This window comes from Ahaetulla prasina, chromosome 2 (genome assembly GCF_028640845.1).
Source record: "Ahaetulla prasina isolate Xishuangbanna chromosome 2, ASM2864084v1, whole genome shotgun sequence".
Classification (NCBI taxonomy): domain Eukaryota; kingdom Metazoa; phylum Chordata; class Lepidosauria; order Squamata; family Colubridae; genus Ahaetulla; species Ahaetulla prasina.
The window spans coordinates 245,199,890-245,224,373 of NC_080540.1; the positions used below are offsets into that span (position 1 = coordinate 245,199,890).

Here is a 24,484-nt window from a genome sequence, read left to right on the forward strand (position 1 = left end):
AACTTGAATTGCAATGCCACATCTACCATCATGTTTCTTTTCAGGTCCCACCTCCCTCCAGGATGCCTTCACCTGAAGCTCACTTTAGGCTTATATTGCCTCTATTGTATCCAAGCTAAGCATTGGTCCCCAGCATTTTTCTTAGACAAATCCATCTTTTTCAAACCAAAACGTAAGCAAACATCAACGTGTTTGTAAATTACTTGCCTTAACAATTCATATCTGCATCTTTGAAATACTGATTTACAAGACAACCATCTGCCCTGTTACACTGTATGGCACTGAATGCTGGGCAGCCACAACAGGGACTGAAAGCTATCTCCATGCCATGGAAATGCAAATGCTCCGTTGGATATCGGGCATCTCCCTTCTTCACCACATCACATCTCACACTTCTACAACATTTTGGTGAGCCACCAATTATAGAGAAGATGAGAGAAGGTCAGTTCCAATGGTATGGACATGTTCTGAGAGCAGCAGCACCTTCCACTGTTGCCAAGACTGTCTACCAACTAGTTGTCAGTGGCTAGCGACCTTGTGAGTCTCCAAAACAGAGATGGCAAGATATCATCAACAAAGATATGCAAGCCGTGGGTCTGTGCCCTGGAGACGCAGCTGACCGTGCAAAGTGGCGTTCAGTGATCCAAAAAGTGGACCTTGCACTAGCGGGAATATGCTAGGAAGATCTTTGAAATTTTGATAAAATGTCAAATCAGTTTTCCTTTACCCACCATTTCTTAATGTTATAGAAAAAGAATGATTCTTTACATTAAGGAAACTTAAGAGGAAGACCTAATGCTTAATGAGCTTCTATAATAAAGACATACCTCAAGATAAAGACACCTTAAACTATTTCATAAAAAATGCAAAACGTTGCATTTTCTAAAGTGCTTTGGGAAATGGAATACAAGCAGTGGTGGGATTCAAGTAATTTAACAACCGGTTCTCTGCCCTAATGATTTCTTCCAACAACCAGTTTGCCAAACTGCTCAGAAAGTTAACAACCGGTTCTCCCGAAGTGATGTGAACTGGCTGAATCCCACCACTGAATACAAGTAGTGGAAACATATGCCTCTTTTTTCTTAATTTATTAGTTGCTTTTGATTCTAGAATGTTTTTTTTTGCAAAAATGGGATTGATAGGAAATAAAACAAAATGCAGTCAAATAAGAAAATAAAAGGGAAAAAAAACCAATTGGTACAAGATTGTTTTTCAGTGGAGAAGAACCAATCACAGCCTTCAAATTCCATGCTGCTGTAACTTCATGTTAATATAGTACAGTATACCCTAAAGGCCTATATACTGCATTCAACTGATGATAAGCATGCACAAACAAGCATAGCCGATTCATGAGTTCAGATAAAACATTATGATGCTCAGCTGAGAATCCATTGAAGAATGAACAAATAGGTTGCGTGCATGTATGAATATTTTGTTTTGCAAGTCAATGTAGCTTTGTCTCAATGTGTACCAAAGTCCCTGAAGAAATGTATATGTATAATGTATATGTATAATGTATACGTATAATGATGATTATTGGACAAGGATGCTGGTCACTGGACTGATTTAAATTGATATCTGTTTGTTTGCTAAATCATCTTATTAGAACATGAACATGAGCTTCTCACATTGTTAGAAAAAAAAACCCCTTTAAAATATTATAAAAAAATGATTCTTGTTTATAGTATTTCTGAAGCATTTTCCTATTTACATCTTTCAAGAGGATTACTGAACAAAGAATTGGGGATTTCTGGCAGGCTCAGTGCATTCGTAATCATTAACTTTAATTTCTTCCATTTCTAAAATACCTTCTGTTCTTGTTTGTTATTTGAACAATAAACTGCAATTGAAAAGCAAGCACAATAACCCACTTGAGAAAAATTGGATGTTACAATCCATCTGCTTCTGACTGATAGCTGCTGGAAAAGGTATGTTTTTTTCCCATCCTCCCAAATATCTGTCCGGATTGAAGTCCCTCTTACCCTCTGAGGTCTGTATTGACCCCTTTGGAAATTCCATTGGTTTTAGTCCCCTCAGGGGGTTCATTTTGGGGGCTGCTGCTCATGCTACAGAAAATGCTGCACTCTGTTGTTGGTAACTTTATCAAGCAAACTGACACCTGCATCAAGACAAGGATTGTGATGCATCAGCCATTGTCAAGTTGATGACATAATGAGAAATGGCCTTTCAAAGAACACATGGTTAAAATGTAACAAAATCCAAGGAGGCTTTGACTGTTTTCTTTAGGTGCTGATGAGGAAGCAGATGCTCATGTATTTTGATCAGTGTGAAATGCAAATTTTTTTGCTACCGATTCTGTGGGTGTGGCTTGGTGGGGGAGTGTCATGTGACTGGGTGGGCTTGGCCAACTTTTTTTTTTCTTTTTAAAGCATTTTTACTACCTATTTGCCCGAACCGGTAGTAAAAAAAATGCTTTAAAAAAGTAAAAAAGGGTTCCAACAATCGCATGGCACAGCTGTGATAGTTGGGGGCCTTTTTAAAAAAAAATTTTAAAGCATTTTTTTTACTACTGGTTCACGCGAACCAGTAGTTTTTATCACTACTGGTTCACCTGAACTGGAGCGAATCAGTAGCATTTCACCTGATTTTGATGGAGGTGGAAAATGCAAAGAACACTGTCTGAGAGAACATGGGAATGGGATTATGCTCATTGCATCTTTGAAAACCTAGATTCTCAGAACAAGTCAAGGCAATAGGTAGTTCTTAGACTTGAGAGATCTAATTCAACAGAATCTTTATATATGATTAAATTATCGTACATAATTGTCCTTCCAATTTAATTTTGGTCTATTGGTAACTTGTATGCAGTTAATAAGCTTCATTGTTGGAAAAGGACTTCACGGGTTTCTACCATGATGTCTTACTGCCCTCTTTCTGCCACTCCCATTCTTATGAGTGCAACCTAAACTTACTGCAATGTTTTAGGAAAGTTGGGATGTAACAGGTAATATTTTACTCATGATAGGAATTGACTATGTGATGTGAGTATTGATGACAGTGATTCTGCATCTAAGGCCATCAGAGGGTAGGCGTTTTGGGAGGGCAAATCTGCTTGTACAGGCAGCCCTCAACTTATGACAACAATTGAGCCTAAAATGTCCATTGTTAAGCAGGACAGTTAAGTGAGTTTTGTCCCATTTTACAATCTTTCTTGCCACAATTGTTAAGTGAATCACTCCACTGTTAAGTTGGTAGCACAGTTAAGTGAATCTGACTTCCCCATTGACTTTGCTTGTTAAGTCACAAAAGGTGATGTCATGACCCAGGACACTGGAACTATCATAAATACATTCCTGTTGCCAAGCGTCCAAATTCTGATCATGTGGGGATGCTGCAATGATCGTGTGAAAAATAGACATGTCAGTTTTTTCGTAAGTCAGTGCCATTGTAACTTTGAACAGTCACTAAACGAATGTAATGTTGTAAGTCAAGGACTATCTGTACTTTCTCTAGTGGTTGATAAAATATATACTAATTTATAACTTATTTCTTTCTCAAAGGATTCATAAATCAGGAACAAATATGTACATGAAAGGAAAAATGCATAAATGACAAATATCAATCCAACAGGAACAGCTCTACCTCTCACCTACTTTACCAATATTTTTTTTAAAAAAATTTAAACATCATAACAATAACTAAAAATTGATTAAATCATTCCAAGGCAGTATGGCTTCTTTGTGATAATAAAGGAAGACTTGAGGGGGAAAATATAACTTTGCTACAGGCAGTTCAGTGGGCAAGTCCTTTTAATATACAAAACTGTTTTTGCTCAGCAGCATCTCCTGTTTTCACAATAAAATCACCGAAATTCATTGGGTAAGTTTGAACTAAAAATTTAATACACACAAATGTACATAACTGAAAGAAGCTGTTGCTCTTCAAGGATTTAACTACCAGTGCTGAAGTTTGATATATTGACAGAATAACCTAAGCAACACAGAATTCATTTTACTATCCTACCTCTTTCATTTTTTTAAAGGCCAACTGGAAATCCTAAAAAAATCCATCCAAAAAATCCCCCCAAAAAGCAAATTGAATAAATAAAAGTGAATAATTTTATTTATTTTACATATTATAAATGAAAATTAAACCAGATTTGCAATTTCCACTCTAATCTTGTGAAACCTTAGACTTATGATACATAAGTCTACTGCTATGATTCATACAAATTACTGATTGATTTCTTCATTTTTTTGTTCTTTTAAGATCATTGTAATTAACCGGGATAACAATGGAGATTAAATCTTATAGCCAACTCCCATCTTCAGAATTATTAATTTCAAAACAAAATGTGAAACTGAGACAAGTTCTGTACCCATTTATGCTGGCTAAATTCAAACTGAGTTATTCTTCAGTTTTCTGATATCTATTAAGTCTAAGCCACAACTAACTTAAGATTTACTGATTTAAATGGTCTACTTTTAATACAGCTAATTTGATGGAGGATTGTTAGCTCAAAACTCAGGTATAAGAAACTGAAAACTGAACAAACTGTAAAAGAGAAAAGTTTAATTATTTTAAGTTTATATTATTTTCTCAGAAAATGGTTAATGTAAGCTGAAATTGAAATTCTCTATGCGTGCAATGTGTAGTATTTATCACTCTGTATTACAGAACAAAACCTCAGGTTCTATCATTAAAACAGGAGACAAACTGGACAATACCATGTCTTCTTTAGAAGTAACCTTTTCAACTGCAAAAGGCATTCAAATAAAAAACATTTGAAATGGCTGCATTATATTCCTTACTGTTCCATCTATAAAATCTTGCAAGCAAACTGAATACCAATCTGGCTCATAGGCAAAACCTGTTCCAAAATTCATCATGAAAATAACGATCAGATAAAAGGCTTCCGTACAGAGTATGTGTCAGAATGATATTTGTTTCTATTACTATTAGTGAAATGAAATAGTGTTTCCATGCAGTTATATTCAGTTCCATACACAGGTTTTATTTTTGGAATGAGAGCATTCATGTTTTTTTTCCCCTAATGTTAAAACTAACCGTGAGATGAAAGAATGTGCATTAGGTGTTAAGTGTCTGTTAACAAATTATGAACTAAATAAAGATGTAGAGCATTCATGATCTGAAGCAAACTGAAAACTTAAGCATCAATTGTAAGAAATAAAATGGTCCTTTCCAGCATGTGACTGATTCACATTAATAGGCACTATTGCAACTAATGAAAAGATATAATATAAAATTGACCATTAATGTATACATCACAAAGATTTTGATTCCTCAAGTGTTTAGTACCCAAAAGTTACTAACACCTTCATCTGCTTCATAAACATGTTCTATTTCCCCATGTCCTTCTTGCAAGTCATCCAGAGAAGCCAGGGCTTCATTTGTGTCACTGGCAAAAGTCTCTCGGGAGGCATCGTCGTATTCCTGAAGATTAAGTCCTTTAATAGCTTGCTTCATCTTTTTGCCCAGCACTTGAAATCTCCTCTTCTTCGCAGCACATTTGTTCTCATACTCCTTTTGATTTTCAATATAGAAGATTTCCTTTAAAGAGAATGTTAATACCCCATGAAGTGAGAAGGAATAATAGACAAAAGCAGCTTTCACAAAACACCAACTGCCCTAACCAACTTATAGAGCTAATCAGGGCTACTTAACGAAGAATCCTCAAGTTTTTAAAAAAAAAGCCATTTCCCACCCCCACCCCAAAATATTGCTTCAGAATTACGGTATTTGAAAATGTATTCTTCTCCGTAGAGTTAAAAGAAAGCCTTGTTATAAAATAATAATTTTATAATGAAATAAATGCCCTTCCGTTTATAATATTGAGAAAGAGTGTTTCTAAAAATTGAGAGACATACTTTGGATCTATTGAAAGGAAGGGGGAAAAATATCAGGAAAATGAGTCAGTTTATTGTAGATATGATATATGCTACAAGGAGAATTTGGCTTTGAAATATTGTCAGAGAAGTGACCCTTTGTCTTTTGGAGAATTAGCTTTGGGAAGGTAGAAAGATGTCCAGGTTGTTGGTAGGCCCATGTCATATTTCCCAAATACATCCCTGCAGAGATTCTACATGAGGGTCCTCCCCTTTGTCTTTAGCTCAGAAGAAAGAGAAGCTAAGCAATAAAGTGGACTGGCCCATCAATTCGGCATTCTCTTCCATCCACTTTTGGAACTTCATGTCTTGTAAAGATTACATATGTTTTTCTTCATTACACATTTAAAATGTACTCTACAAGGAAGCCCTACAGAGAGCAAAACTGCATACTGAGATTCCGTATGAAAAGAATAGTCATCCTACAGTTTGAAATAAAGAAAAGCACTAGGCAGTAACTACCATCAGCTCCATACATCTTTCAAATAGAGTTGGACAGGATCCAAATATAGAACACAACAGTGGGGTGTTATTTAGCTGACTTACTACAATGGAGGCCTCATGACTTCAATAAGAGAATTATCGTTACTATTTTGATGGCTTGGATTATTCCATCATTATATTATTGAGAAGAGTAACTTTATTTATAGGCAGTTGCCTGAAAAATGAAGAATTTAATTATTAGGGAATGCTGATTTTGAATGTATAACCTTCTTTTTTGTCTGTTCATTTTTGCATACTTGCAGATATACGAGAAAGAGTTGAACATGAAATTTCTTAGGACTAACCTCTACAACACTAAGAAAATTAAGAATGAAAGCTTAGGTTAGCAATATAGAAAACAGCTGTCAGGAAGTGCTCGATTTACAACCATTTGTTTACTGATCATCTGAAGTGACGATGGCCCTGAAAAAGCGACTTATGGCCATTTTTCACACTTATAACTGTTGCAGGATTCCCATGGTCACATGATCAGAATTTGGCCTCTGGGAAACTGGCATGTATAATGGCTGCCAGTTTTATGGGGTCATGTGATCCCCTTTTGTGACCTTCTGACAAGCAAAGTCAATGGGGAAGCCAGATTCACTTAACAACCTTTTTACTAACTTAACAACTGCAGTGATTCATTAACAACTGTGGCAAGAATGGTCACAAAATGGGGCAAAACTCACTTAACAACTGTCTTACTTTGCAACAGAAATTTTGGGCTCAATTGTGGCCATAAATTAAGGACTACCTGTATTTCATGAAATGCATAAAGGAATGTGAGAAAATAAAGCCCGAATATTGTATTAATAGAAGATTTTCTTAAGCTGTAAGAAAACTATGCTGCAAATTGGAATGTAGAAATTAATATTTACCTTGATTTGTTCACTGGTTATGCAAGGTGTGTTTTTCAACAGGTTTATATAAACTCCACCTGGAGTTCTTCTTCTAGAACCATCCTGGAATGATGAAAAAATAAACCTTTTAAAAGCAGCAAGTGTAAAACATATCAAATGTTTTGTTGCTTGGAATCTGAATATATATCTGAGGTACAATGAGAATAGAAAATGCAAATATTAGTTACTTGTAAAAAATATTAACAGGGGTTTATATAATTATTGAAACACTGACTGTATAAACTGAAAATATAGGGGTTAAAGAAATAAAGTAGCAAATTGAGATTATGGTTTCTCCCTATTTTGTTTCTCCAGAGGGTTTCTGGCAAGATAGCAATGTGTTACAATGCTATTTATTTCTCTGGTGTTCTAAAATTTATGGAAACAGCACTTGTATTTTTTTTAAAGAGCTGGTAAACAAAAAGACCCCAAAAAACCAAATTATATTATTATTTGTTATTCCTATTGTTTTAGAGAGATTAGAAGTTAAGTTTGGAAACCTTAAAGAGTCTTTCTGCTTTGGCTTCTTTTCCAACTATGCAGACTTCCTTCAGATAGCCTCTCAAGTCTGATTTCTATAGAATCCATATTTTCTGAATAAAAATTCATCTTTCCAATTCTTCTCCTCATGTAAATACAATTTTTTTTATTTTCCCCAAAATCAAAATTCATGTAGAAAATGTCAAAAACGACCTTTATTTTCCACATTTAATTTGTTGCTGGAGCTCCCAACGTATATAATAAATCAGAGTAGTAATATCCAGGAAACATGTGGATTCCTGAATTGGAATACAAATGTTTACTATGTGCAAGTATTTTAGCTTTAGAAATATTAGAGGTATTTTCTAAAATTTATTGAAATTATACAATTGTATTGGAAATATTCTGGGGATACAGTAACTGAAATGTTTAATGTTACATGATGGTAATAAAGCACTAAAGATGTAGGTAAAATTTAGTTTATTTTACATAATCCATCAAATACCAAGGAATTTTAATTCTGGAAAAAGGTTATACTGCTTTGTGTATATAAGTATTATTATCCAGATTAAAGAGACTGATGAGAATATGAAAAGTGAATTGATGTGAATTTATTGGGCTTTTAGGCAGGTAGAATTACCAAAAGAAAGTATCTGATAGGTGTACATCTAATCTGATAAGGATTATGGATATGAAAGGAGGAATTTAGTACGTAAAGTGGCTCCTCAAGTGGATCTATCTGGTTGGTAGCAACAAAGGTATTCATTGGGTGATAAATTGACATTATCAGTAGTAACAATGACAGCAAACTGGAAAAATATAGGAAAGGAAATACCATTTGGTCTCATTTAGTATTATTTAGTTGCAATTCTAACAAACCACATGACAAATTATTTCTTACCATTATTAAAAGACCTCCATTTTGTTCCACCTCAGCTGTTTTCATCAGTAGTTCAATAGATTTCTTTTTCCCAATGATTTTCACTACCCGTACAATTAGATCTTTCTTTGGTTCATGAAGCCTGAAAGAAAGGTGAAAATGTATTTGCCAAGTAATTTGAGTGACAATATTTTCAAAAACAAATCCATTATTACAAATTTTAAAAATGTTTTGGTATATCTGATGTCAAATAGTTTTCCTTTTGTTATCATAATTAGTGACATGGATAGTGTATAAATGTATGTTGTTTACAAGAAAGAAAGTTCTGGAAGGTTTACCTATTTAGCACTCTAAGTAACAAAATAATTGAAGGGATTTTAAAGTTATTTATCTAAACCACAGCCTTTCTTTAAGACCAAAAATACTTTAATAAAAAAATTATTCAAAACCAGAATATGTTTATCTTTTGCTATTATCTTAAAATATGGCTTTTGTTGAAAATCTTTCAAATAAAACATCAAAATCTTACCGATAGGCAATTTCATCTGCCACTTTTTCTTCAGGATCATCTTCTGTAATTTCATACCTCCCTTTATAAATCATTTCTTGTCTTTGACCCAGTCTCTCCTTTATGGGCCTTTTCCGTTTCCAGATACCTTGTCTATTCACCTCTTCCTCCTCTTCTTTTGATACAGTCTTTTTATCATCCTGCATATATTCATCCAACTCTTTGTCTAATGTCTTCACTACTTCTGATTCAGATTGTTTTATCAACTGTTTTGCTAACATGTAGTTGTAGGTCTCTGATCCTCGACTTTTGTCCAGGTTGCCATCCATCCATAGAATCCCAAGGTTTTTTGCCATATCATCTTGATTCTGTCTTTGCAAAACTTCACCCCATATATTGTTGACTTTTTTAGGGATCTGTTTGTGAGAGTTTGGAGAAAACTGGAAAAGCTCTGGTTTGGGGGGAGGAAGGTTTGAACATTTTTGTCGCTTTCGCTTCCAAAGGCCACTCTCTTCATCAGAATCCGAAAAACTTTCATCGGTTGAATCCATACTTTTCACTGTCCGATAAGGAACACTTGTTGCTGATAGTGAACTGCTGCTTGGAAAAGATATTGCTGGATTATCGTTTTCATTCTGAAATATAAATGGTACATATTTATATTAAAAAAAATCTATTTTTATCTTTTTCTCATGTACCCTAGATAGCATTTTAAGAGAAAAACTGCTGAAATGTTAATAGGGATTAATTATAAATCCATAGTTTGCAGACATTTATATTGGAGGAGAATATTTAGAGAGCCCCCAACACACAAAAACAATTAAGGGAATTTGGGGAGAGTGAACAGAACTTCAGGTACAACAGAAAATTTAACGGAGTACTTTGTACCTGTACTTGTATAAAAATAATCCATATTATTACAATATTTTTTTTAAAAAACCAATTTAATTAATTTAATAAAAAATTAAATGTTATTCATTATGTCAACCTTGCTGCTTAATGCAGATAGTAGTCCAATATATTTGAAGTGCACTTTTTGCTTGATGAAACGAAAGAATATATAACCCAGACAGCTGATGAAATCAACTGATTGAAAGTTGAGAGTAAAAGGATATCTAAGTACCTTTAGCTGGATTTAATATGAAATCTGTTAACAATGCACACAAATCAATCATCTACTGATAGTACACTCATATCACATATACTCACTCACTCACTCACTCACTCACTCACTCACTCACTCACTCACTCACTCTATCTATCTAATGTAATGCAACATAATCTAATCTGTTCCCCTCTTTCCTGAAGAACTTGCTGTTCTATAAAGCACAAACTCTAGTGTTTGCTAGATAGTTAAGAATTTGTTTTAAAAATTGTAGAAAAATTGAGCTACTTAATGAATTTTATTTCAGATTTCTTTACATATAATAATTAAGAGCCTTGGTGGCACAGTGGTTAGAACACAGTATTGCATGCTAATTCTGCCCACTGCCAGGTGTTTGATCCTGATGGGCTCAGCCTTCCATCCCTCCAAGGTCAGTAAAATGAGGACCCAGATTATTGGAGGCAATATGCTGACATTGTAAAGCACTCAGAGAGTGCTGTAAAATACAATGGGGCAGAATATAAGTCTAAGGCTATAGCTATTGCCAATTAAAAAACTATAGTGCAATTGTCTTAACAATTGTTTGCAATATTAAATATATCATTTTTTACTGTAAAGTTCGTTCATGTTTATTCACCACATTGAAAATATATAGACACTTATATGTCTAACTAACTATAAAGTGATAAAGAATGAATGGCAGAATGGTATTCAGTACTGTCATATGCAAGTTATCAAAACAGTCACACACATATGTAACCAGCAATATTTCAAATAAAGATATTTTCACCATATAATGCAATAAGAATTTAGGCCAAAGTCTTTTAACCATGGTTCTATTGTGCTTTTAATACCTTGCTGGCTGATGATTATAGATTTCTACATTATTGCCCAATACATTTGGAGAGCAGCAAATTGGGAAGAGAATACTAGTTTATACAGCTAATTTTATACTAGCCTTTTCCTTGTTACACTGCAGAAATAGAAGACTGTCTTCAGAACATCTTGGCCATATTCAACATTTTAGTGCTTTGCAATTAAAGGATATTTGATAGTGTAAGGTTTTCTAAGCACATTTTAACAATTCTTGAATCTGATTGCAACTGATGATGTCAACAGTTCACTCACATTTTGTAGAAGATGCTGATGCCTACTTTTTACCACACCAATTAATCTTTTTCTATAACTGCATTAAAAAGTAACTCCTAGCACAAACATAAACATTCATACCAATCCAATGAACATGTTACTACTTACTTATAAGAAAGCTCCATTAAACAAAATAGGAGATACCTTTAAACAGATATTACACTATAAAAATCAGATGTAAAAATCAGATGTAAAACAAAGCAATACAAACATGTATGAATCAGCCAATTATTTTGGCTGTGTTTGGGGCATGTTTTTCTCCTAACGGGACCAGGAAAAAAGATCACTAAATCTTCTTCAAAATCTTTTTGATCTGCTAATGGCAATTCATACTTGTCACAGCAGTCATCTATGTACTCTTCATATGGATATAAACTATACTGACATACAGGGCATACTGACCTGACTTTCTATTTACAAGTTATTATCGCTAATATTTACATTGCTATTAATAGTTCTTAGCTAGTTCTTTAATAGTTCTTAACTCAACCACATTCTACTTAGTTTTATCTTGAGGAGATTTCATGAGAGGAGAAAATAAAGATTACTGAAATTCACAGAAGATTTCAGTATTTTTCTGATGTATTGGATACAAGTTTCTTTGCCTTCATACAAAGATTTAAATTATATCATCTGCTACTGAAAAATGAAATTCCTTGTATCTTCTGCTTGAAAAGTTTAATTGGACAGACAACCTGAATGGTCATACATAGTTTTCTGAGAATCATGGAAGTTGTAGATCCACCTTACAACTGAAACCATAATTTCCGTTGCTAAGCAAGGCAGTTAAGCGAGTCATAACCCATTTTTGTTCCTTTTGCCATGGCTGTTAAGTGAATCACTACAGTTGTTAAGTGAATCATGTGGTCATTAAGTGAATCTGGTTTCCCCCATTGATTTTGCTTGTCAGAAGCTTTAGGAAAAGGACACCAGGATGTTGCAACCATTGTAAATATATGCTGGTTCGCAAGCACCCAAAGTTTGATCATGTGATTGGTGATGCTGCAAAAGTCATGAGAACATGACTTTTGCAGCATCCATGATAAGTCACTGTTTTTCAATGCCATTGTAACTCTGAACGGTCATTAAACAGGTGGCTTTAAGTCAAGGATTATCTGTATTTGGATGCAGATATTCATGAAACCATGTAGTAATAAGCCCAATGAACCAGGGCCTATGCAGGAAAGCTTTAGATCTTTGTATGTCCCCTTCAATGGGGAAGTTGCTTAAGAACTTCACAGAACTCTGAAACTACATCTTGATACATGGCAATGACATCTGCAGAGAAAGTCAAAAAGGCAAGGTGACAAATGATATTAGCATCACAATGTAAGTCCCACCCCTTTTGTACATGCACCAACATAAAATATAGAAATGAAAGAAGTGGGCTTGCAATACTGCTTCTGCCATCCCTTTTCATCTTTCCTGTCTGCAGATGCTGCTGGTACCATAGAAACATTGTTACTCCTCTTCTGAAGGCAATTCACCTTTAGAAAATGGGACAGGTTTACATTCCAACCAGAGGAAACAGAGGTACTCTTCTGTTTCATTCTAGAGCAGGGGTGTCAAACTGGCGGCCTGAGAGCCAGATGCATCATGTGGAGGTCATGCCCATCCTTGCTCCGCGAATGGGAAAAACGCCACAAAATGTCACGTGACGGCGGCATGATGTGCCAAGTTTGACACCCATGCTCTAAAGTTATTCTTTCTTCTTTTTTTTAAAAAAAAAGAGTCTGAACATTTTAAAAGGGAAAAAAGCAGAAACAAAAACAAGCCCATAAACAAAAAAGGCGAGGGTTAAAATGAAAATAATACAGGACTCACGGGAAAGAGGTGGCCTAATTTTAAACTATATTATGAAGCAGTAGCCCTTTCAGTAATAAGTGACTGGTTTAATTTAACGGAAGAAAGAATTTTGAACATAGAAGGTTATGACTTGTTATATGGATGGCATGCGTATTTATTTTATGAAAAAAAGTGGATAGGGCTTTTAAGAATCATGTGTTGAGAAGTGCTCTTTTGCGGGTCTGGAAAAAATATTCTTATAAACTAGACTACAAGATTCCTATACGGGTAAGCCCCAGACATGCAATAGAGAATATAAATATAGAACAGAAACAGGAAAAGATTACTTATAAAGAACTTTTGTATGCTGAAGGAGGTAGATTGCAATTAAAATCATTACAGGTATTAAATGAAGAAGGGAGGAATTATACTTGGTTTCAATATGGGCAACTAAGTGCTAGATAGAATAGAATAGAATAGAATAGAATAGAATTTTATTGGCCAAGTGTGATTGGACACACAAGGAATTTGTCTTGGTGCATATGCTCTCAGTGTTACATAAAAGAAAAGATACGTTCATCAAGGTACAACATTTACAACAAAAGATGGAAAGAAGATCAAAAAATTGGTATAATGCAAAGGGAGGAAAATTTAATAAAGCAAATTAGAAATCAGACCCAGGAGCATATAAAGAGATTGTATAATGTGTTGCTTGAAATAGATTCGGAAAAGGATTTGGTAAAGGACTGTATGATAAAATGGGCACAGAATATTCAGGAACCAATAATGTTGGAAACATGGGAGAAAATCTGGGTTAGAAATGTTAAGTTTACACAAGCACAGAATTTAAGGGAAAATTTTTATAAGATGTTTTATAGATGGCACTTAGATCCCAAAAAATTATCATGTATGTATCCTGATATCCAAGCGAAATGTTGGAGGTGTGATTGTGATGACGCTACATATTTTCATATTTGGTGGACTTGCAAGAAAATTAAGGCCTTTTGGATAAGAATTTGGTGGATTATTCAAAATGTACTGAAGAAGAAGATAAAGTTCCTGCCGCAATTTTTCCTTTTGGGAATTATAGCGGATTGTACAGGGATTGAGATTAAATTGATTCTGAATTTAATAACAGCAGCAAGACTGTTGATTGGACAATACTGGAAGAAAGAAGAGGTACCTACAATAGAAAAATGGATATTGAAAGTCGCTAATTTGGCTGAAATGGCTAAAATCTCAGTTTTTTTGAAAGACAATACGCAGGAAAGATATTTAATTGAATGGAAAAAATGGATTGATTATTTACAAAACAGATATCAGATTAAGAAATATCAGATTGCCTTTGAATAATTAGGAAGTATTATTTTATATAATGGGGAGGGGGTTGGGAGATGAAAAGATTTGGATGAGGTTAATTGGATTAGAAGGGAAAATTTTACTCTATGTTTGGTTTATGTATAACAATACCTTGTGATTGACCCAGGAAGCCGGGGGGGGGGGGGAAAGGGAGGGGGGAAGGGGGTTTTCTGGGAGGGAGGGGGAAAAAGGTTTTTGTTTCTTAAAACTTTTTCAATTAAAAAAAACAAAAAACAAGCCCATAAACAGAACTACAGTCCAGAAATTTCTGTGTTAAAGTATATGTCAGCTTTAATTTTCAATTATGGGTTATTTTAGACATTTTAAGACAGGGGTGTCAAACTCAAGGCCTGGGCCCGGATCAGGTCCGCGGGGTGCTTAGATCTGCCTCGTGGGGCCACCCTGGAAACAGTGAAGGATTGGCCCACAGTCGGGGGGGGGCACATACAGGAGGGCTGTATGCGGCTCCCCTGAGCTCCGTCTTCACTGGCACAGGGTTGCAGGAGACTGTCACATCAAAAACAGAGCTTGGAAGCCTGTTTTCACTGGCAGAGCACTTGGGCCACCACAGGCATCCCCGACATGAGTGACATCGAGTTTACCACATCCACTCCGGCCCTCAAAGGTCAAACACAACACTGATGTGGCCCTCAATGGAATCGAGTTTGACATTCCTGTTTTAAGATATACTCCACAAATTAATTTTTCATTCACCTACTGAAGGAATTGTACACACTTTCCAATGCAAAGCAGAATATCCTAGCAGCTGCTGGCATGTACAAAGCTAGCTTAGTATACTTGGAACAATGAGGTTAGCAATATTTAATAGAAATATTGGAAAAGAAATTCAGCTTCTAGAATTTGCTTTATTCTGTTAGAAATCATTTAATCAAACTGCTGATGAAATGCTTACATTATTACCAACTATGGAAGAATGAGCCAACCTGACCAAGAGCTTTTAGAAGATGAATTAGCTAAGTAATCAATACTGAACTTATACATCATCAGTGAAACAACTTACAGTAGGACATTTCTTTTAGTTAGTTTATTATTTAACAATTGTTAGAGACTGCCATAATCTGAATAATTCTGGTGCTTTCCATAAGCAATTGAAATAAAATTGAATTAAACATCCTACTAAGGCTTCAGGGTGCTAGAATTGTTGCAAGCAACATGTCCTGTGTATACTTCTGAGCCAGTAGTATTTTAACTGATATATATAAAATCTTATGCTTGAGTGATATTTCACTTTGACTTTATATAATCTCACTAATAACCCATCTAAATAATGTCTTTTATTTTTAGAAAACTAACGATGAAGTCATAAAGGTTAGAAAATAAATTTTGCTGATTCTGTATAGCTTATATCTGACATAATGGCTCCAGACTAGACATATGTGGGGACACTTTTTAAGCAAATGAGTCTGAACTATCATGTACCACTATTTTTTTTCACATTTAATAAGTTAAAATTAGCATGTCTTTAAGCACGAAGATCAAATTTAAAGTTATTGTCTCTTCAGAAGTATATTTGGATATCTTAATGCAGACTGAGACATTGTGCTGTTTGAGGAATTTCTCCCCAAAAAACTAGGAAAACGAAAGTGAAAGAGCTCAAAACCCGCACAGCAAGAATAAATCCATTTTCCTAATAGGAATATTTAAATGAGACAAACCACCGCACCTATCCACAATTTGAAAATTAACAGTAATTAGGGGGAAACCGAGATGTGGCTAAGCACAAAACGCTTCTGGATAAAGAGAAAAAACCACGTCTTCCTCTTCAAAATAGATCCTGAAACAGGGTCTGCCGGTTGTAATCCCTAGAATAAAACACTCCGTCCTATTACTGGCTCATATATCCAGGGAATCATCCAAATAATAACAACTGCAATCTTATACCTCGGTATTAGGTTCTGCTAAAATGATAATTTCTTTCTGTCTAATACACTGAAAAGTCGCTTAAAGCTTGGGAGAAGCCGATGCACTAAGAAATAGCAACAACTTATTGCTTGGCGGGTAGGAGCCGGATCTCACCCCGGTTCAGGCGGGGGGAAAAAGCCTAGACATTCATTCCAATGGGATGGTGCCAAAATAAGAGCGGGAAGACTCGGATTGCAAGCTTCCTCCCAAAGATGCTAACCTCACCGTCCTACGCATTGCAAAGCTCGCCGGTTTTCCTCTGTGGAGGAAAACACCGGCTCTCCTCCTAAGCCTTCAGCCCACAGGAAGAACTGGTAAGAGTTTCCCAGACCTGTTGGGGACTCCTGGAAGGAGCCGAGACCGGCATTTCGCAGTCCGAGCTCGAAATCTCTCCATCTTCGACTTCCTGCTCCATTCTTGGAACTTCCGACGCCATCTTCCCTCTCTCAATTAGACCGGGAGTCGCGAAGAAATAAGTACTGGCCTAAAGACCAGAAAAACTACAGCGACCACAATCCTTTGCTCTGAGGAAAAAAAGGCGGAACAATGAGCATTTCCTCCCCTTCCTTCTCGAAACTTCGTGGGAATTGTAGTCTTTTAATTTCTTTCAGCCCATGAATGTACATTTGTTTTCTATATTGAGAGATTTCCCGCGTTGGTCTTTTCAGACCTGTATTTTATGCTGCAAAATCTAAAACCCGGATGCTTGGGATTGTTTTCTCAGGATACAAGAAAGAAGGGACGGTGATGGTGAAAAACATCCGTTGTATATTAAAGCTGTATTCACGACATGACATGTCAATTTTTTAGATGTCTACCTACACATTGTGATGGGTCTACTGGTAGACCAGGAGTCATTGATTTGGGGGTGGTAGCAGGCGTTTTCAGGTTTTGTCAAAAAGAAGAGTTTACAGTTAATGCTAAGAGCATAAAATATAGCAGTTGCTGAATATCATTTAAATAAATGTTCCTGATTTACTAAACCATTTTCCTTTTCTGTCATACTATAACATCACAAACAGTGGTGGGATTCAGCCAGTTCGCACCACTTCGGGAGAACCGGTTGTTAACTTTGTGAGCAGTTCGGCAAACTGGTTGTTGGAAGAAATCATTAGGGCAGAGAACCGGTTGTTAAATTACTTGAACCCCACCACTGATCACAAATAATGTATATCAGTGAAATCTGTTAGATTCGGGCAATAACGAGGCAGGAGACCAGGGTAGTGACAACAGCTCTTTACTATATGGTGAACCCAGCAACCAGGCTGGGGAAAAACCTCTCCTTATATACTGTTTAACCGGCGGCTTCAACCAATCAGCAACGTGCTTGTTTCCCGCCAAAATATTTAAAGATACATTACACTCCTTCCCTCCCAGAAAACACTTTACCTATATATTTACATTTATTTACATATTACTTTTCAACGTAATCACGTAAATAGACTGGGCGTCTCCTGACTCTTTCGGACCTGCGCAGTACAGTCTCTGGGAGCGGGTTGAGTTGGCCGGAGGGGCTGTTTGCTCCTCTCGGCTCCTCCTCTAGGCCATCCGGCCCTGGATTATTTTCCGAGTTGTCCCTGCTGTTTTCTACAGGAACCTGTGGGCGTCGCTGGACCTCCGGGAATTCAGTTAAGTCCTGCGATTTTCCCGGGTCTGAGTCAGCTGTTGGTTCAAACATAGAATAGTCAGGGCTGGTGTCGTCTGACTCGGGTTGCCCGCCAACTGCTTTCCTCAATTGATCTATATGTCGCCTCCATACTCGGCCATCCGTTAACTCTACCAAGTATGATTTGGACCTGTTATGTTTAGAATTTTTCCTGCTACCCAGGTCGGGCCCTCACCATAGTTGTGTGCCCATACCCGGTCGCCTATATCCATTCCTCTTGTCTTTTCAAGTCCCCCCTTGTATCCCTCCGGTGTATAGTTGGGATTTAAACGATCGAGTGGGCACCTAAGTTTGCGGCCCATTAGTAATTCGGCAGGGCTTCTGCCGGTGGTGGCACAGGGGGTTCGGTGTTGGACGGCTAGAAAAATGTCTATTTTGGATTGCCAGTCACCTGGCTTGAGTCTGGATAATGCCTCTTTCGCGCTTCGGATGAAACGCTCTGCAAGGCCATTCGTCGCAGGGTGGAAAGGCGCCGAGAGGGCATGGCGGATGCCCTCTTCTGCCAAGTATTCCTCAAACTGTGTTGCCGTGAATTGCGGGCCGTTATCAGAAACCAATGTGTCAGGCAACCCGTGTGTTGCAAATAGGTGCCGTAGGACTGAGATCACGGCTTCGGCTGTCATGGATCTCATGAGAATGATTTCCAGCCATTTGGAGTAGGCATCGACTACTACCAGGAAGGTTTGGCCGTGGAAGGGGCCGGCAAAGTCAATGTGGATTCTTGACCAGGGCCCTTGGGGTCTTTCCCATTCCCGAACCGGGGCCGTTGGGGGTAGAGGTCTGGACTCTTGGCAGGCCTGGCATTTCCCTACCCTTTCAGCAATTTCTGAGTCCATTAAGGGCCACCACACATAGCTTCTTGCTAGACCTTTCATCCTAACGATCCCCGGGTGACCCTTGTGCAGGAGATCCAACACCCTTTTTCTTAATTTCTCTGGAATCACCACTCTATCTCCCCATAGCAGGCACCCCCCTTGAGCCGACAGTTCCCCACGTTTTTTTACAAATTCCTTAAAACGCTCGCCCGGCGCAGCGGGCCACCCTCTTTGTCCCCAACCGAGTACAGTCCTCAAAATAATGTCCCGGTATGATGCCCGAGCCACCTCCTTAGATGTGACTGGGCCAGAGTCCAAAGAGTCAATTAGCAGGATGGGCGTCCCCGGAGTGGGGTCTTCGATCGCCCCTGGTAGTGGGCATCTGCTTAAGGCGTCCGCATGCCCCAATTCTTTTCCGGGTCGATGCTGCAGCTTGTAGGAATAAGCGGCTAAGAAGATAGTCCATCGGGTCAATCGTGGCGAAAGTGCCACAGGCGTTGGGCGGTCGCCAGCCAGTATCCCTAACAGCGGTCTATGGTCAGTAACAATTTCAAAGTCTCTACCAAATACGTATTCGTGAAACTTTTTTACCCCTGACACAATTGCTAGCGCTTCCTTATCCAACTGGCTATAGTTCCTCTCTGTCGAGGACATCGTTCTGGAATAGAAGGCTATTGGGGCTTCTGTGCCGTTTGGAAGTCTGTGGCTGAGCACAGCCCCCACCCCGTAAGGGGAGGCATCGCAAACCAGTAATAATGGCAATGAGCTATGATACTGGATCAGTAAGCTATCGCTCGAGAGTAGGTTTTTTACTGCTTCGAAAGCCCTAGCTTCCGACTTTCCCCAAGACCAAACAGTGTTCTTTCCCAGAAGCTTATGCAGCGGCTCAGCAACGGTCGCCTTGTTTTTTAAAAAGACCGCGTAAAAATTCACTAGCCCCAGGAATGCCTGTAGCTCTGTTTTGTTTTTGGGCGCTGGAGCCTTTCTTATTGCCTTGACCTTGCTCTCAGTGGGGTGAATTCCTTTCTTGTCTATTCTGTAGCCCAAGAACTCGACGGATTCTACCCCTATCTGGCATTTGTTCACTTTAACCTTTAGTCCGCTGACCGAAAATGCCCAGAACTTTCTCAAGCGCTCCCCAATTCTTCTAAATTTTCAGCTGATATCAATACATCATCGAAGTAGGGACTACCCTGGGAGCCCTTGCAGAAGTCGTTCCATTAAATTTTGGAACAGCCCCGGTGCCACACTCACCCCAAATTGTAATCGGGTACACTTGAAAGCACCTCTGTGAGTTACAATCGTTTGGGCTTCGGCTGTGTTGGCGTCTACTGGCAGTTGTTGATAGGCTTGAGCCAAGTCTAACTTTGCAAAGACTTGGCCTTGCCCCAACGAGTGCAGCAAGTGTTGCACCACGGGAACCGGGTAAGCGCTTTTCTGTAAGGCTTTGTTTAACGTCGCCTTGTAGTCAGCGCAGATTCTAACTGACCCATCTGGTTTTACTGGGGTGACGATTGGTGTCTCCCACTTTGCGTGATCGACTGGCACCAGAATCCCCTGATTTATGAGCTTATCTATCTCCTTGTCAATCTTAGGTTTAAGGGCAAAAGGGACTCTCCTTGCCTTTAACCTAATGGGGGCTACCTGGGGGTCTAAGTTGAAGGAAATAGGGGTCCCCTTGTACTTGCCCAGGCAGTCCTTGAAGACATCTTCGAACTCGTTCATGAGTGTGTCTTTTAGGTTACAGTCACTTCTGTAGATGCCAGTCACTCCCATGCCCAATGCACGGAACCAGTCTAGTCCCAACAGGCTTGGCAGGGTCCCTTCGACTATCGTGATGGGTAGGGTCTTCTTGTGTGGTCCGTACTCGACGCGGACGGAGGTGGTCCCTCGAACAGGGATGCGATTCCCTTGGTAGTCGTGCACTCGTAGCCGTTGTGTTTGCAGTTTGCGTTTGGCGGTTTTCGGCAAAGCTTTTGCAAAAGTGTCCCAGGACATGATTGTGATCGCTGACCCTGTGTCCACTTCTAGTCGGCACGGCACTCCTTCTATCTTCGGTCTTTCTTCTCGACGCGGGTTGCTGCACGGCCTATTACAACGGTCGTGCGATTTGAATTCGCGCCCTTTCTGTTCTGACCAATCGCGGGTCGCCTTGCCGATCCTGCGCTCTGATTGGTCGATTTGAATTTTCGGCGGGAAGGTTGGGGTGCTCGACAGACTTGAGCCAGGTGCCCCTTCTTCTCGCACCGCCGACATGTAGCGTCCTTGAACTTGCATCGTTGACGCTGGTGTTGCCCTCCGCAACTTCCGCATTCATCCCGGTCTTCTTTGCCCCTTCTCTCGGTGAGGCAAACTCCTTCCTCATCCTCGCCGTCTGATTCGGTCTGGATTTCTTCGTGATGCACCGGGTTTTCCTTTGCACTCGCCGTTGGCGTGAGTGGCTTTTGTAGGGTTTCCGCCGCTTGGGTGGACATCTCATGAGCTCTGGCTTCGTCCAGAGCGTTTGCCAGCGTTAGATTGCTCTTTGATAGCAGCCGCCTCCGCAAACGCATGTCTCTGACCCCACGGATGAGTTGCTCTAGTAGCTCCTCGTCCAAATCGCGGTACCCACAGTCTTTGGAGGCTTTTCTCAGGGCGGCCATGTACTCGCTGATGGATTCGCCCTCTTGCTGTCTGCGTTCTCCAAATTCAAAACGCCGTACGTACTTGGACGGTGTTGGCGCTAAATGGTTCTTTAAGAGATTTTGCAGAGTTTGCCACGATACCGATTGTACCGGCGTTGGCTCTGCCAGGGCTTCCGCGATGTCGATGACCTCGGGACCGCAGTGGCTCAAGAAATATGCCCTTTTGCGGTTGTCTGGGACTCCTTGCAGCTCATTTGCCTCCAGGAAACTCTCGAAACGGGTCATGTACGTCCCCCATTTCTCCCTGGATGGGTCAAACGGTGCGGGCGGAGTGTAACTGGCCATCGCTGCAATTCTGCCCTGAGCTTTGCTGGGTTCGGTTCTTTCGTGTGTTCAGCTCGTTCCTGGTGCTCTTAACCTCGATATCCCACCCTCGTCGCCAGTGTTAGATTCGGGCAATAATGAGGCAGGAGACCAGGGTAGTGACAACAGCTCTTTACTATATGGTGAACCCAGCAACCAGGCTGGGGAAAAACCTCTCCTTATATACTGTTTAACCGGCGGCTTCAACCAATCAGCAACGTGCTTGTTTCCCGCCAAAATATTTAAAGATACATTACAAAATCCATTTTTTTAACTGGGTTCTGTGGGCGTGGCTTGGTGGGTGTGGTGTTGTTTGGTGGGCGTGGCTTGGTGGGCATGGCAGGGGAAGGATAGTGCAAAATCTCCATTCCCACCCCACTCCAGGGTAAGGATCCTGCAAAATTCCCATTCCCTCCCCACTCTTGGGGGAAGGATATTGCAAAATCTCCATTCCCATACCACTCTGGGGCCAGCCAGAGGTGGCATTTGCCGGTTCTCCAAACTACTCAAAATTTCTGCTACCGGTTCTCCAGAACCTGTTGGATTTTACCCCTGCTGTATATGTCTTTCAAGATGCATCTAACCTTTATCAACTTTGTGAGATTCACACATTGAAAAAGGCCTTGTGATTTTTCTGTGAGATTATGTGAGCTTCTAATCCTGATACTTTGCTTTTTTTTGGTGGGGTTCTTTAATTCAAACAATACTGGGATGTTAAATAGCATCCTGAAACATGTCTAAATGTCCATCGAGAGCTTACACCAGCCCAGTGTCTGATTTTTTCAACATAGACCACCCGGTCCTTGAATGGCTTGGTGGACTGGACATTAACATTTGAACCACTTTAAGTCCATGTATTTGCCATACGCTAAATAAATAAATATTGTCAGAAAAATCTCTAAGTTAAAATCAAAGCCTGTTCAAGTTGATGCCATTACCTGATCCTCATATAGAGTTCAACTTGCATGTTTAATCTTGGAAGTAAACGATCCTTCAAGGAATAAAACTGGATCTAAAGAATTAGTGAAACTAAGCAAGAGAATGGCTCAGGAGACAGGTATACTATTTAATTGATAATGCAAATCAGACATCCCTTTCTAGTTAGTGTCTGCTGATAGTTACAACAAAGAAAGGCAAGACTAGTAACTAAATTGTGAAGGGGAATATTTGTACAGAGATTATTTAATAAAAGAGAATAAACTTATATTTAGAAATCGGGTCTGGTAGCTTCATTGTAAGTCTACTCCCAACCAATGAAATAGGTTTTAGTCCAGTACGTCCTTTGGTTCATGCTTCCATAATATACTATGCAATACAAAAAAGTATGGATTAATGACGAATATTGCCATTTTACTGTTACTGTGGGTTTATCCTGGCCAAGTGATCTACCACTGGGCTATCAGCAAACAGCAAATCTTTTGCTACCCTCTAGAGGTCATTTTGATTTTTGCATGCTAAGCTCCTTTCCAACGCATGCCAAGCTATTAAAAACATAACATAACATAACATAACATAACATCAGAGTTGGAAGGGACCTTGGAGGCCTTCTAGTCCAACCCCCTGCCCAGGCAGGAAACCCTACACCATCTCAGTCAGATGGTTATCCAACATTTTCTTAAAAATTTCCAGTGTTGGAGCATTCACAACTTCTGAAGGCAAGTCGTTCCACTTATTAATTGTTCTAACTGTCAGGAAATTTCTCCTTAGTTCTAAGTTGCTTCTTTCTTTGATCAGTTTCCACCCATTGCTTCTTGTTCTACCCTCAGGTGCTTTGGAGAACAGCCAGACTCCCTCTTCTTTGTGGCAGCCCCTGAGATATTGGAACACAGCTATCATGTCTCCCTAGTCCTTCTTTTGTTAAACTAGACATACCCAGTTCCTGCAACCGTTCTTCATATGTTTTATCCTCCAGTCCCTAATCATCTTTGTTGCTCTTCTCTGCACTCTTTCTAGAGTCTCAACATCTTTTTACATCGTGGCGACCAAAACTGGATGCAATATTCCAAGTGTGGCCTTACCAAGGCATTATAAAGTGGTACTAACACTTCACGTGATCTTGATTCTATCCTCTGTTTATGCAGCCCAGAACTGTGTTGGCTTTTTAACAGCTGCTGCACACTGCTGGCTCATATCTAGATGGTTATCCACTAGGACTCCAAGATCCCTCTCACAGGTACTACTATTGAGCAAGGTACCACATATACGGTACTGGTGCATTTTGTTTTTTTGGCCTAAATGTAGAACCTTACTTTTTTCACTGTTGAATTTCATTTTGTTAGATAGCGCCCAATGTTCAAGTCTGTCAAGATCTTTCTGTAACTTGAGCCTATCTTCTGGAGTGTTGGCTATTCCTGCCAGCTTGGTGTCATCTGCAAATTTGATGAGTTCCCCATCTATCCCCTCGTCCAAGTCATTGATGAAGATGTTGAAGAGTACTGGGCCTAAAACAGAGCCTTGGGGTACTCCACTGCATACTTCCCTCCATGTGGATGTAGTTCCGTTGAGGACTACATGTTGAGTGCGGTTGGTCAGCGATTCGATATTTCTGTTGCAAACCGAAAACGTGTTTTATTATTTC

General features: G+C 39.0%; 1 protein-coding gene across 1 annotated transcript; it reads right to left on the reverse strand.

The window, feature by feature from the left end:
• Positions 1 to 3,841: 3,841 nt before the first annotated feature.
• PHAX (phosphorylated adaptor for RNA export) lies at positions 3,842 to 16,924 on the reverse strand. Its single transcript, XM_058172592.1, has 5 exons — positions 16,770 to 16,924; positions 9,139 to 9,752; positions 8,631 to 8,751; positions 7,229 to 7,312; positions 3,842 to 5,532 (listed from the first exon to the last, which is right to left on the reverse strand). Exons 1-5 carry the CDS (start codon positions 16,872 to 16,874, stop codon positions 5,266 to 5,268), a joined length of 1,191 nt encoding a protein of 396 aa, XP_058028575.1. The 5' UTR covers positions 16,875 to 16,924; the 3' UTR covers positions 3,842 to 5,265.
• Positions 16,925 to 24,484: the final 7,560 nt, after the last annotated feature.

Excerpts from the sequence above, each read along its gene's own strand:
- PHAX (XM_058172592.1), bottom strand. The coding sequence starts at position 16,874 with ATGGCGTCGGAAGTTCCAAGAATGGAGCAGGAAGTCGAAGATGGAGAG. Across the intron at positions 7,313-8,630 it reads ATGGAGGTCTTTTAATAATG|GATGGTTCTAGAAGAAGAAC; the intron begins GTAAGAAATAAT and ends TCATCATTCCAG. Across the intron at positions 5,533-7,228 it reads TAACCAGTGAACAAATCAAG|GAAATCTTCTATATTGAAAA; the intron begins GTAAATATTAAT and ends TTCTCTTTAAAG.